General features: G+C 39.0%; 1 protein-coding gene across 1 annotated transcript in view; it reads right to left on the bottom strand.

Annotated features, from left to right (window-relative positions):
- Window positions 1-6,933: 6,933 nt before the first annotated feature.
- The window catches only part of LOC128861812 (acid sphingomyelinase-like phosphodiesterase 3a), a 42,814-nt gene continuing 36,956 nt past the window's right edge, over window positions 6,934-12,791 (bottom strand). Inside the window, exon 5 of the mRNA XM_054100188.1 lies at window positions 6,934-7,689. Within this exon, the coding sequence (XP_053956163.1) occupies window positions 7,253-7,689 (437 nt within the window). The 3' untranslated portion in view covers window positions 6,934-7,252. The remainder of the gene's footprint in view (window positions 7,690-12,791) is intronic.

Genomic DNA, 12,791 nt, shown 5'->3' with positions numbered 1-12,791 from the left:
TAATGCCCTGTTTCTTGCCGTAAGTATGTCGTAGAGATAACCTGTATCTACTTCGATCTGTTTTGCTGATTTTAAAATTTTATTTACTGTAGTAGTAAGGCTGTTAATTTCCTTCTGTACCTCTGTGTTGATAGTAAACTGTCTGTCCTGTGAGTCGATTATTTGCTCTGCTGTGTTGGTCAATCTGTCAAAGTCGTCGTGGTCTGGAGTACCTGTAATGTATTTCAGTATTGTTCCGAGTGCGTTCAAACTTCTTGCCTGCCTATGGTGGGTATTTATCAGCTGTAAAAGTCTGTCTATTTGGTTTATATCTGCGTCTATTAACTTCCTCATGTGCGTTCGCGGAAAATGGTCAGTAGCGTTAGACATTTCATCTCGTAACAGTTCGTATAGAGTCAAGTTAGTAATATGTTTGATGTGTCCGAAGTTTTCCCAGATTATAAGGTCCCCATCAGTTACTGGGATGTACTTTGCGTTCGTGTAGTCTAGTATTCGTCCTGCCGATAGCGACGCTGATAGTACCATAACCAGTACCAAAACAATCCTGTAATAAGTTAGTTCTTATTAGCGACTAATAATGTTCAACTTCCACGAAGGTTGTCCTTATGGACCCTCCTCCCTCTTATGAGCACCGTAGTGCCGAGATCTTTTTCAATCTCCTCTTCGGTATAGAGAGGTGTGAGTTTATTGCCTAGTCTTTTGTTATTCTTAACCAGTACTTTTTCACCTATTTCAAACTCCCTATCCTGCCTATTCTTATTATGGGTTCTTAATTCCTTATCCTGTGCGTTCTTTATACAAGATGTTATTCGTTTGCCCTCCTTTTTCCGACGGAAAATAGTGATAGGTTTCATCGCAGTCACAGTGTGAATGGATCTATTGTATTTTATTGTGGCTAAAAGGATTATTTCCTCGATATCGTCCTTGTTGGTATCGAGTTTAAGGCATCGCGATATTTCCATCAGGGTGCTATGGAATCGCTCTACCTGGCCGTTCGATGTACTATGGAGGGGTGGGGCGTTCGCGATGTCGATATTGAAGTGATTTTTTATTGTGGATTTGATGCTATGAGAATTTAGTGACTTTTCGTTGTCACAGTATACGGTTTTTGTACCCGCAAACATATTAAGTATTTGAAGAAGTTGCGGCTTCACATCAACTATTTTTCTAGACCTTAAAGTCTGCACTATAGCGAACTTCGAAAATTTATCAATGCAGGTCAGAAAATATTTTGAGCCCGTTGAAAATATGTCGATGTGGAGTATCTCTCCACAATATGTGGGGATGGGCGTCTGTGCAATGGGTTGCTTTTGTGGATGGCGACTGTACTTCGCCCTAGAGCATGTGCGACAGTTGGCCGCAAATTGTTTAGCTTTTTTTTCCATTTTTGGAAAGAAATAGTCTTCTAATATTTGTTTCGTATTCTCCTGGGCCGCTCGATGCGCTCGATTATGCTCAGCCGCGATTATTTCTTCTTGTTCATTTGGGTCGGATATATCGTTAACATATTTTTCAGTATGCCTGAATTTGGTTGTTGGAAAAAGTCCGACCAATTCGTCTTGAAATAAGGCCAGTGTGTGTAGGTCGCAATATATTGCGTTGACCACATCCGCTTTTACCGCCTCCTTCAGGAGGTTAATCAAATCTTCTTTATTTTTAAATGTGACTAAATGTCGGGTTTTTTCCCGAAAATAATGAACGTTCTCTTCCCCGGTTCGATTCCTTCTTCTACCACTATCTGGTTGCGGTAGCAGTTAACCGGCTTTTCCGTTCTTTCAATTGTGTTAGTCGACGATTCCTCGCTGTGAATCGTTTCAGTGCTCATATTATCCAAGGCATTTATGTGTTGCCTAGACAATGCATCTGCGACTACATTCTCCTTGCCTGGTTTGTAGATAAGCTTTGCGTTGCATTCGTCTATGAATGCTTTCCATCTCTTTATTTTTGAGTTTGGATTTCTATCTGAAACCGCGAAAGTGAGCGGTTGGTGATCTGTGTGAACGGTGAGATTCGTCACGCCATATAGATAATTCTTAAGAGTTTTAAGTGCCCAAACGATGGCTAACAACTCCCTTTCGTTTGTGGCGAAATGTTCCTCGCAACTGGCTAAAGTGCGGGAGATCATAGTTATAGGTTTTCCTTCTTGCGATAGGACAGCACCTATTGCATGCGAGGAGGCATCGGTAGTGAGTTCGAACGGTTTCCTGAAATCGGGGTAGGTTAACGTCACCTCCTCCGATGCCAGTACTTCCCTTAGGGTAGTGAAGGCTTTTTTCTGTTCTTCGGTCAAATCAATTTTGATTTTCTTCGACTGAGACGCAGTAACTCGGCCATATTCACCCCTCATTATACTTGAAAGTGGTTTCGCTATTTTGGCGAAATCTTTTATAAAGCAGCGGTAGTATCCTGCTAAGCCCAAAAATGATCTTAGCCCCCTCAGAGTGGTGGGCTCCTGAAAATTTCGGATAGCATCTACTTTATCCGGGCATGTTTTGATTCCATTTTGTGTTACTAAGAATCCCAAAAACTCGACTTCTGTTTTAAAGAATCGAGATTTTTCCGCTGAGACTCTCATATTGGCCTCGAATAAGCTTCTTAAAATCGCTTCTATGTCTTTTAAATGCTGCTCCTCGTCCTTTGAAAATACAATAACGTCATCCATGTAGACGAAACATTTGCTTCCTATATGCTCCCTTAAAACGTCGTCTATAGCCCTCTGGAAAATGCTAGGAGCATTCTTTAAACCGAATGGCATCCTGGAAAATTCATATTTTCCATTTTTTACGGAGAAAGCCGTTTTCTCTCTGTCTTTTTCTGACAGGTTTATCTGGTGGAAACCAGATTTAAGATCAAGGGTGGAAAAAAATTTACTCCCCCCTAGATTCGATAGGATCCCTGAGATATCCGGGATCGGGTATTTATCGCTAATTGTTTTTTCATTAAGCTTCCGAAAATCTATAACTAGTCTTTTTTTTCTTGCCCGTTTTCGTCGAGGCCTTTCTTTTTTACTACCCAAATAGGGTTATTATAAGGTGACCTGGATGGTCTGATAATGCCATTTGCCAGAAGTTCCTGAATTTCTTTATTTACGAAGTCCGAAACACCTAGTGGGTAAGGGTACAGTCTCGAATAGACCGGGTCTTCGCTTGTAGTGCGAATTGTCGCCACTACATTTGTATTATATGGTAGTGCCTCGTTAGGGTCTGCGAACACTCCATTTATACTACTTATCAGTTCAGAGAATGTTTCTTCTAGATTTTGCGGGACGTTCCTCGCTTGCAGCTGTAGGTGACTAATATCTTCGCTAGATACGAATAAAATAGTCTCTTTACCAAAATCGTGTGTAATTACGTTCGTTTTTAAGTCGATAGAGGCGTGTACCCTGTTGAGTAGGTCTAAACCAATAACACCATCAAATGACGTTAAGTTGGGCAGTAGGAAAAATTCTGCTACTACTCCGAAAATTTTAATGTTGCATTTTTTTCTAATGAGGGTAACGCCGTGGATAGACTTTACCGCAAATGGGTTTTCCACCTGCTTTATTCCTTTCAGTCCTGGGAGGGGCTTGATGTAGCTCCTGGACGCCCCAGTGTCGACAAGGAACTTAATCTCTTTCCCTCCTAGTGTCCTTGAAGTCCAAGGAAGGAGGGATTTTGCCCTAAAAAATTAACCTCATCGGTTTCTATATTTTCTGTCATCTGCTCCGCTTCGTTATTGTATGTGGATTCGTTCTGCGACTCCCACACATCGGTGAGATGGTTTACGCGCTGCATTTTAGGTCCTGTGTATCGTCCCGAGTTCGCCGCGCGTTTTTGTATGTTCCCCTGTGGCCTACCGTATTGTTCTTGACTGGGATTACTAGCTGTATTTTTAAATTGAGATATGGAAGGATCTACTTCCATAGGTTCCACGCGTCTTTGGCTTGAGTAATTACCATTGGTAAATGGTTTCTGGGTATTTCCGTAATTCTGTGGGCGACTGACATGCTTATTCTGTTGTTTACCTACTGAATAATGCGGATTCTTGTGGCCCACACCATGTTCAAGGTTAGGTGACCTAGAGTTAACAGGATTCTGACTCCCGATTGGTTTCTCTTGAAATCTATTTGCGAAATTCATCGCGAAAGCGTATCGTTCGTTATTAGCATCTACTTCCTGTGCCAGAGCTAAGGCTGACGGGAGGTCTGACGGCCTAGATGCAAACAGGATATCACATAAGGGTTTCCTTAACCCTGAAATAAACACCCTGAGCGCATCCGCCCTATATTTTTCATTAATGGTGTCTGCCACACCACTTTCGTAAGACATTATCGTCTTGTTTGCTTATAAGGTTAGCTTCTTTTCCACTTCGTCGTAGAACTCTAAACATGACATTGGGCCCTGTCTTAATGTGGACAGTTCCTGTTCTATCAAATATGTATATCGGACGTTTGTCCGCGTAGGTGAAGTCAAGTCGGGAGATTATGGCACTAAAGTTGAGCACTGTGTTAAAAGAGGAAAGTACTGCGTCGGCAGCACCCCGTACTTTATTTCTGATAATGGTGACGGCTTGGTAGTGGCGTTCACTACCATCGTACCTTCTAAACAATTCATATGCGTTATGTGCGGCTTCGCGCCAAGACACATAAGTGCCCTGAAGTCCAAAAAATTCCGGAAGGGATTTTATTGCGTCTAGCGTAATGTCGCAGTTTGTCAAAGGGTTAATTGTTACCCTATTATACTTCTCTACCTTCGGCTTGTTTATTGTTACCTGATTTTGTAAAGCAAGTAGCTTTCTATCAAACTCTATTTTTTGTTCACTTAGTGCTCTCCTAACCTCCGCTTTCACTACCTCACTGACTTGTTCCGCGTTCATTGTGGCTTCTCTACTTGTTAAATTTAAATTCCTAAAGAGGTCTTCTAATGCCTCGCTCATCTAACATTCACCAGATTTTGGTATAATTTTCGCAAGAAAGTGTATGTTTTTTTTTTTTTAATTTATTTATTCTCAATTTTCAAGTAATTTTCAGTTTGCACTTTTTACTAAATTTATATTCAGCACTTCACTCACCTCATCATCCTTAGAATTTAGTGTTTTATGATTCAAAAATGACTTTTGACTTCAATAAACTGTAAGCTGCTGGCTTCAGGTTACCGCCGTTCGTTGATTTGCCTTCTTTTACCGCTGATTCCTTAATATCGTTGATTCCTTTAGTATGTTGTAGACCTTAGGTTTCCACCGTTTATTGATTTAAGTTAAGTTAACAACGCTCTTTGGTTTGCTTTGTTACTTCACTTTATTTTTTAATCACTTCAATATCGCGCGCGGAACCACGTTGGGCGCCAGTTATTCGTTTTTAAAATTAATATACTTTTATTTCATTTTCCCAGCTGCCGTCTTGGTCAGCTTTCGGTGTTGAGCCTAACTTAGGACTAACAATTCATTTCTTACTATGCTACCACTTAACCTACGACGTCGAGCAGCGCCGGCAAGTTATGACGTTAGCAGAACTGTAGCGTCGTTGGTGTAGTGACTTTAAGCGGTGTCAAATGTCGATACTTCGCTGATACCGCAAAGTGTGCTGGCAACCGTGTTCTGCACTTGTTTACGAAATATTCCTATTTCATGTGTTCTGCACTTGTTTATGAAATATTCCTATTTCATTAATATCCGTTCGCATAAAACCCGCTGACGCGATGTCTAGGTGAGAAAGGCAGCCGTGGGAATTAACTTAATATATGATAACTTACATTAACGTTCTCTGCCAAACATCTACTTTGAATCACTATAATTGCTGCAAAAACATTAAGGAATCGAAAGTTTTGAAACCTGTTACAGCATTGGACAAAAATGGGGCCATTGAAAAATGAGCGTTTTGAGTCATTGAGGATATCGAGCCATTTTCGGCAGTGAACGGTACCGGCTTTGACTAATTGGCAAAATTTTTAAATAAGATCGGCGAAAACTATAGCGAATATATTGACGTGGACAACTTATTGCCAGATCTAACAACGATTTCTCGCAAGGCGAAAAAGTATGCAGAAGAAAAAAAAAACAAAAAAATAATGGAAGAAATAAAGATTCAAAACCTTCTATGGCGCAAACCACTCTTCGCATGCACTAGTTGAACGGCTGCTAGCTGCCGTGTAATTCTTTGCATGTATACCTAAGGAGCCTCCGTCCGGACGCATACACAAAAAAATTAGAAATCAGCAATCAGGCCAACTAAATAAACTCGAAAATATAATGTTGCGTCTCCCACAAACTTGATTAACTCGCGATGATTGTGCTCACTTGTACCAAATTTAGAGTAGAATGCCCGTAGCGGTTTAAGGGAACTCCCCATATTTAGCTCGATTGAAAAAGACTATGGCCTATAGGATCTTCAGACAGATGTATTTGAAGTGGGATCGGACACGAACAGGCAGAGCGAGCTCTCTTCTAAGGGAGGATAAACAGGGAATTGCCTGATGGATAAATATATCTAGAGGTGTAAGTAATGCTACAGAAGGTGTAAGTAAAAAGAAAAGAAAGATAAAGCTCTTCACGTCTTATGTCATTGCCGTGCATTCCACAACGGCACCTGCCACTTTTTCTGGTAACAGTGAAGTGATTTAAAAGGGAACGTTTCGTAAAAGAGAGAATGGAAAAGTTGTTATCTCACGATTTACCTTATTTTTGACTTACCTAATGGTGGAATTACACGCTGAATACGACAATTTGATTACATTATTACATTTGCTATAAAAAATGAATCCTTCACAGAGATAAGAAAAAGATAATTGTTTATTGGTTTTGTTTTTAACTAAACTTCAAGGAGCTGTGTCGGCGAGAAATTTGGTTATAGGGTGTCTCATCCCACCTCGCTCTATTGGCAATGAGTTGTGTTGCGACAAGGTTCAATAACTTCCATCTAAAATTGGTTATGTTTCAATAACTTTCTTTTCGGTGGGATTGGATTCGTACAAAATTTTTCTTTCACGACTGTTGATCCGTGCGCCTAGTAACACGAACACAAATTCATTTATTCAAATTTTCACTTGTTTCCCTAGGTACTATCTTTCTTTCGAGGAAGGCTGGTATCGAAATTTATTTTAATTAGTAATTGAAAAAAAAAAATTAAAACCTGGTATCCCAAACTTAGTCACAATGGCTAAAAACTTTGAACCCAATAAAGGAAATACTTATGACGGAATCAATATTGTAATTAGAATAAATATATACACTTAAGTGCAAATACATGTAGGTAAATACATATCTTCGTATCGATGAATTAAAAATCACAGCGAAAACTTACCGTTTCTTTGTTATTTTTTGACTTAACCAGCACTTCTTCCAGCCAAATCCACTGTTTTTCCGCATCTTGAGTCTCATACTCGGATAGTGCGCTGACCCGTCCGCCACCATCACCAACGCTTAACGCCGGTATTGCATTCATGCCACGATGATGGCCAACACCATAGCCACCATAGTTGCCACCATGCGGCATCCAGTCGCCGGACGAATGGCCGTGATGCTGATGTATTGAACCGTGGTGATAGTAATAGGTCTTATATTCCGAATCGCCATTACCATTAGCAGCATTTGGGGTGCGCTGTCGCACTGCTGCCAGATGGCTCGGCTGGGATTTGTGATCGTAGCGCATGAAATTTGTATTCAGCGCAATTATGCGAAGACGACTTTTTGTCTGCTCAATGGAGTAGTAGCCACCTGTAATGTGTGAAAGAAAAGTGGTTAGTATGAGAAAACAAAATATGATGTACGATGCGATAAATGTGGAATGTGTAGATAATAAAAGGTAAAAAACTCATATAAAGAAAATTTACTGCTGCAGTGTTAAACATATCAATTAAATATTAGCATATAATTTTAGTTTTTAAGACATCTTAAAACTCAAAATTCTAAGGGACCCCTTCGATTCGCGCATGACATTCAAGCAGCATCTACAGTCAATAAGTGACAAAGCTACACGTGCGTTTTGGAGGCTAATGCCTAACATCAGCGGTCCTCAAATCAATCATACGGCAACAGTGACAAGCTCTGTTGCCCTGTGCGCAGCGCCTTTTTGAGCTTATATGAAGAAAATCTATCTTAAAGATATTCAATCAACATACGGATCGGTGTATGAGAGCGGCAAGAGCATATCGAAAACAAAAAAAAAAAAAAAGAGGTTGTCTGTAAAGTCGGTTTACTGACGATAGTTTAACGTGACAACGTCATAAGAAAATATTGATGGAATGCTTGCAATTTTCAAAACAAAATTTTAATTTTATTTGTTTGATAGATATTTTGTATGGATATAGAGAAGGAGGTAAATGGAATCACAATGAAATTGATCAAGTTACATTTACACAAACGTGAAAAATGACGAAACATTTATCAAATTCATGAAAGATATCTTCAATTTCGATTGTGTATCAGACGTTAATAAGTCAACAACACTAAGAGGCACCATCATCGATTTGACTTTCTCAAGACACATTACACTTTAAACACTCCCTTTAATTTCCTATTTTTCCTATCATCGTTAATTCTCAACAGAGAATTGGTTCATTACCATGCACACAGGAAGAAGCATATGCAAATACAAGTATGTGAATTTATATACAATGCACGCTGGGACCGATTGTGCTCTTTGTCGTTCGTTCCGCGCTCTCGCTTGCAGTTCAAGCACATTAGCTTACATTTGCTTGCGTACGGAATAGATTCGTATATTTGATATGTCCATATGATTTGTATGCATCTTTACATATAGATTTAATCTTTTTGAAAATTGCGCGATATTGTATATGTATATGTATGTTTATATACATATATTAGTATACGTATACAACATATCTTATAAGGTATGTGGTAAGTATTACCATACATTTTTTCCTTCATATATAATAAAAAAATTAATAATAATAACATTAAAACAACAGGTATTATTATCAAACTTGGTTTTATTTTAAATTCTTCTAGTAAATCAAATTAATAATAATCAATAAGAAGGCATATGCAAATACAAATACGGGAATTTATATATGTACATTTGAGCATATACATACATATATACGCTCACTTAAATAGGAGAGAGCAAGATGTCGAACGTTGCCTTTCGTTTGCTTTGTTTGCTTTGTCGTTCGTTCCGCGCTTTCGCTTGCAGTTCATTCAAGGTAACGACAATAAGCAAGGTAACGACAAATGAGCAAGGTAACGGCAATGAGCAAGGTAATGACAAATGAGCAAGGTAACGACAAATGAGCAAGGTAACGATAAATAAGCAAGGTAACGACAAATGAGCAAGGTAACACTAATGAGCAAGGTAACACTAATGAGCAAGGTAACGACACATTTTTTCGTGCGTGCAGCCTGTTAAATCGAGTTATAAGACGTTATCACGTCAAAAAGGAACTCTTTTTACAATGACATCCAGCAAATACAGCAATTTCGTCCGTACTTTACTACGAGTTTGATTAGCAGATGAATTAGCTCATCTTTTATTTTCTTTCAATGCTAGCAAATGGTATTTTTAACATAGCGATGTTCCATAATTTGAGTGGTAAGCCCATGCATTAGCATCATACCAGTTATGGAGTTAGTTCTTAATGGACAAACCAGTACATGATCGGCTCCATCACATTGAGCATATTCTTAACGACTGAAGTATTCTTATTTTGAGTAAAAAAGGAATATATTATTAAATATCCCTTATATCGTATCCATTTAAAATTTTTTATGGTCAATCTTTAGCTCCTGAGTGATGATGCGACTACTAAAATGCAGGTGAACTTCTATTATTTCTGGGATTTCGACATGATCGACATTTGCTTTAACTAACTTGCTAAGTCTCTAGTCGGTCACTTTGCAACTGGTCTAATTCTAGTCACTCCGAACTAATACGGTATCTTACATTTCGTACAAGTTCATGAACTGGGCTATTCGCTAGCAATTCAGCTTTTCACTGCAGATATTTTTCTAACCAATAGTAGCTATGAATGTTGAATCTCTACTGCGAGAATCCTATTGATTATTACATCAAAAGTTACAACTTCATCTGTGAGACACACATTAATATGGATACCATATCCAGAGTTAATGAATGAGACGGGGTGGTAGTCCATTATTGGTGACATACATACAGAAAGTGCTTTCTGAGTGTAGTGGAACGGAAATCGAAAGGAGACGGCTGGACATGGCTGCATCGTCCTGCTAAGTCCAGAAGGGCGATTTGCTGGCTCAATGTAACAAAATATTCTGGGGCTAAATGGGATATATGTTTGTAGATATAATATAATAGAGGATAAAAGAAATAAATACAAAATTTTAATTTGAGGTAATTGCAGACACTTTTTTCTTCACCAACATCAAAGGCACTTGTACACATTAGGGCGGCTCAATTTTTCTCGTCGTCGCACCCAGTAGACTCCAAGTCAACTAGCGAACTTTAGGATCAATTTTGAGATTCTATCTTTAATTGATACGAAGTTAATATGTATATATATATAATTGGCGCGTACCCCTCTTTTGGGTATACATACGTCTTGATGTTGTTCCCCAAATGGAGGGACCTACAGTAGTACTATCCTTAATCGTCTGGAGCTAAGCGGCAATGCATCAGACTACATTACCGCTACCCTAGACTTCAGGCTAAATTTAGAGGTAAAGTTTCCCACGCGAAAGAAATGGGCGTTAAACTTAGTAGTCAAGGAAGATACAACTGCATTTTACACGGATGAAGCCAAGATCGATTGCGGCATCGACGCAGGGGTATATTCGAAAGGCCTCAAAACTGCCAAGTCCTTCCGCCTGGCAAATTGGAATAGCATCTTTCAAGAAGAGGTTCTCGGAATAAGGGAAGCTTTCAGGATAATTAGAAATCATCCTCAACAACTATCAGAAGCATATATTTTTACGGATAGTCAAGCCGCCATTTTAGCTAAAAAGTCACCAAAATCCAATTCAAAAATTGTCAGACAATGCCAGGAAGAATTAAATGCCTTAGCACGCATGACAGACATCACTCTCATCTCGGTACTTGGCCATAGGCATATAGAAGGAAATGAGAAAACTGATGGGCTAGCAAGACAGTGGGTTTCCTCTAGGGTATCAAGAGTGATAACTCTAGGCTGTTCCCGAAGCGCTTACAAAGGGTAATTCCAGAAACAGGCTGTTAACAGATGGACCAACACCGATACCCGCAAAATAGCGAAGGAAACATGGCCAGGGTACAACAAGTTGAAAACTATCGGAGACCATGCTGGGAAGAGGAGGTAGCCGTATAACGATAGATGTTGAAGCTGCAATTAAGAGGATTCTAGAGAGAGAGTCTTCCACTATCTGTATGAGTGCCCAAGCCGGGGTGTTCTACAACATAGAATACTGGAGAAATTCTCAATGAACAACTTGGTAGAAATTGCAGAAAAAAAACTACATAGGCAGATTTATAGTCAAATCAAGATGGTTTGACTAAATAACGACACTGATTCAAGTAGTGGTGTACCAAAATGGCACCTTTTGTGCTAATTGAGTCTGAAGCGTATCACCCAGGCATTTCTGAAGACTGTGGTTAAAATATTTAAAAATTTTGATGATAATTTTTTTGGGTTTATAATGAACTCTATGTTTATCAAAAATTTTAGAAAAAAGCTTGGAACGAAAAATATTGCACAGATTGTAAAAGGATGAACCGAACTAATAGTGTGACCACAAGTGTAGCTTCTTTTAAAATTTGACGGGGCTCAAAATTGATTTTAAGGGTATCCACTACTATACTTTTCTTCTTATAATTTTATGTAGCACACGAAATTTCTAGAAGCGATGTCAAAAAGATTGTTCCATGCCGATCGAGCCACCCTAATGTACATATATATATATATATATATATATATATATATATATATAATTGGCGCATACACCCTTTTTGGGTGTTTGGCCGAGCTTCTCTTCCTATTTGTGGTGTGCGTCTTGATGTTGTTCCACAAATGGAGGGACCTATAGTTTTAAGCCGACTCCGAACGGCAAATATTTTTATAAGGAACTTTTTCATGGCAGAAATACACTCGGAGGATTGCCATTGCCTGCCGAGGGGCGACCGCTATTAGAAAAATGTTTTTCTTAATTTTGGTGTTTCATCGAGATTCGAACCGACGTTCTCTCTGTGAATTGCGAATGGTAGTCACGCACCAACCCATTCGGCTACGGCGGCCCCCGTACATACATATGTACATAAACATTTCTTAGGCAGTCGTATTAGAGTACTTGACCATCCACATAGCAGACATACAGACGACACAAAAATCAATCGGAAGTACCGGCTTGGTAGCGATACTCGTCAATTTTACTTTTTTCATATTTTCACACCTTGCACTGATTGCAATAAACCAGCAAACAAATAAGTAACAACAATAATCAATAAAAACTAAATATTTTTCTGGGATTTCTTTCTGAGCAGTTTTTTAGTTTTGTTGCTGATTTTCGTCACCATACCAATTCCTACTATAGAATACTTAGCAACGATCACGTATACGCCCTGTCGTCTGTCTGCTTTCGTACTCATTCATGCTCGAAGTGAATCGAAGTGATTGTGCTGGCGGCATACATTTTCAAAGCATTAAGGTTTGTGGCAAAAAGAAAAACAAACAACAATAACCTTTGTTGAAACGATTTTTTTACCTGCAATTTCATACATCCTTCAGCCTTCATTATTAATTCAGGTGGCGTAAAACGTAACAGCATGAAAATCAATATTTAGTGAAGCGAAATATGTTCTGATTACAACAAGGCAGCTGTTTATGCTACAATGGCGTTTGAGCTATCAGACATTTTAG

The sequence above is a fragment of the Anastrepha ludens genome, chromosome 4 (assembly GCF_028408465.1).
Source record: "Anastrepha ludens isolate Willacy chromosome 4, idAnaLude1.1, whole genome shotgun sequence".
NCBI lineage: Eukaryota > Metazoa > Arthropoda > Insecta > Diptera > Tephritidae > Anastrepha > Anastrepha ludens.
Note: the sequence above shows the minus strand (reverse complement) of the source record. Positions and strands in the feature narration are given on the sequence as shown.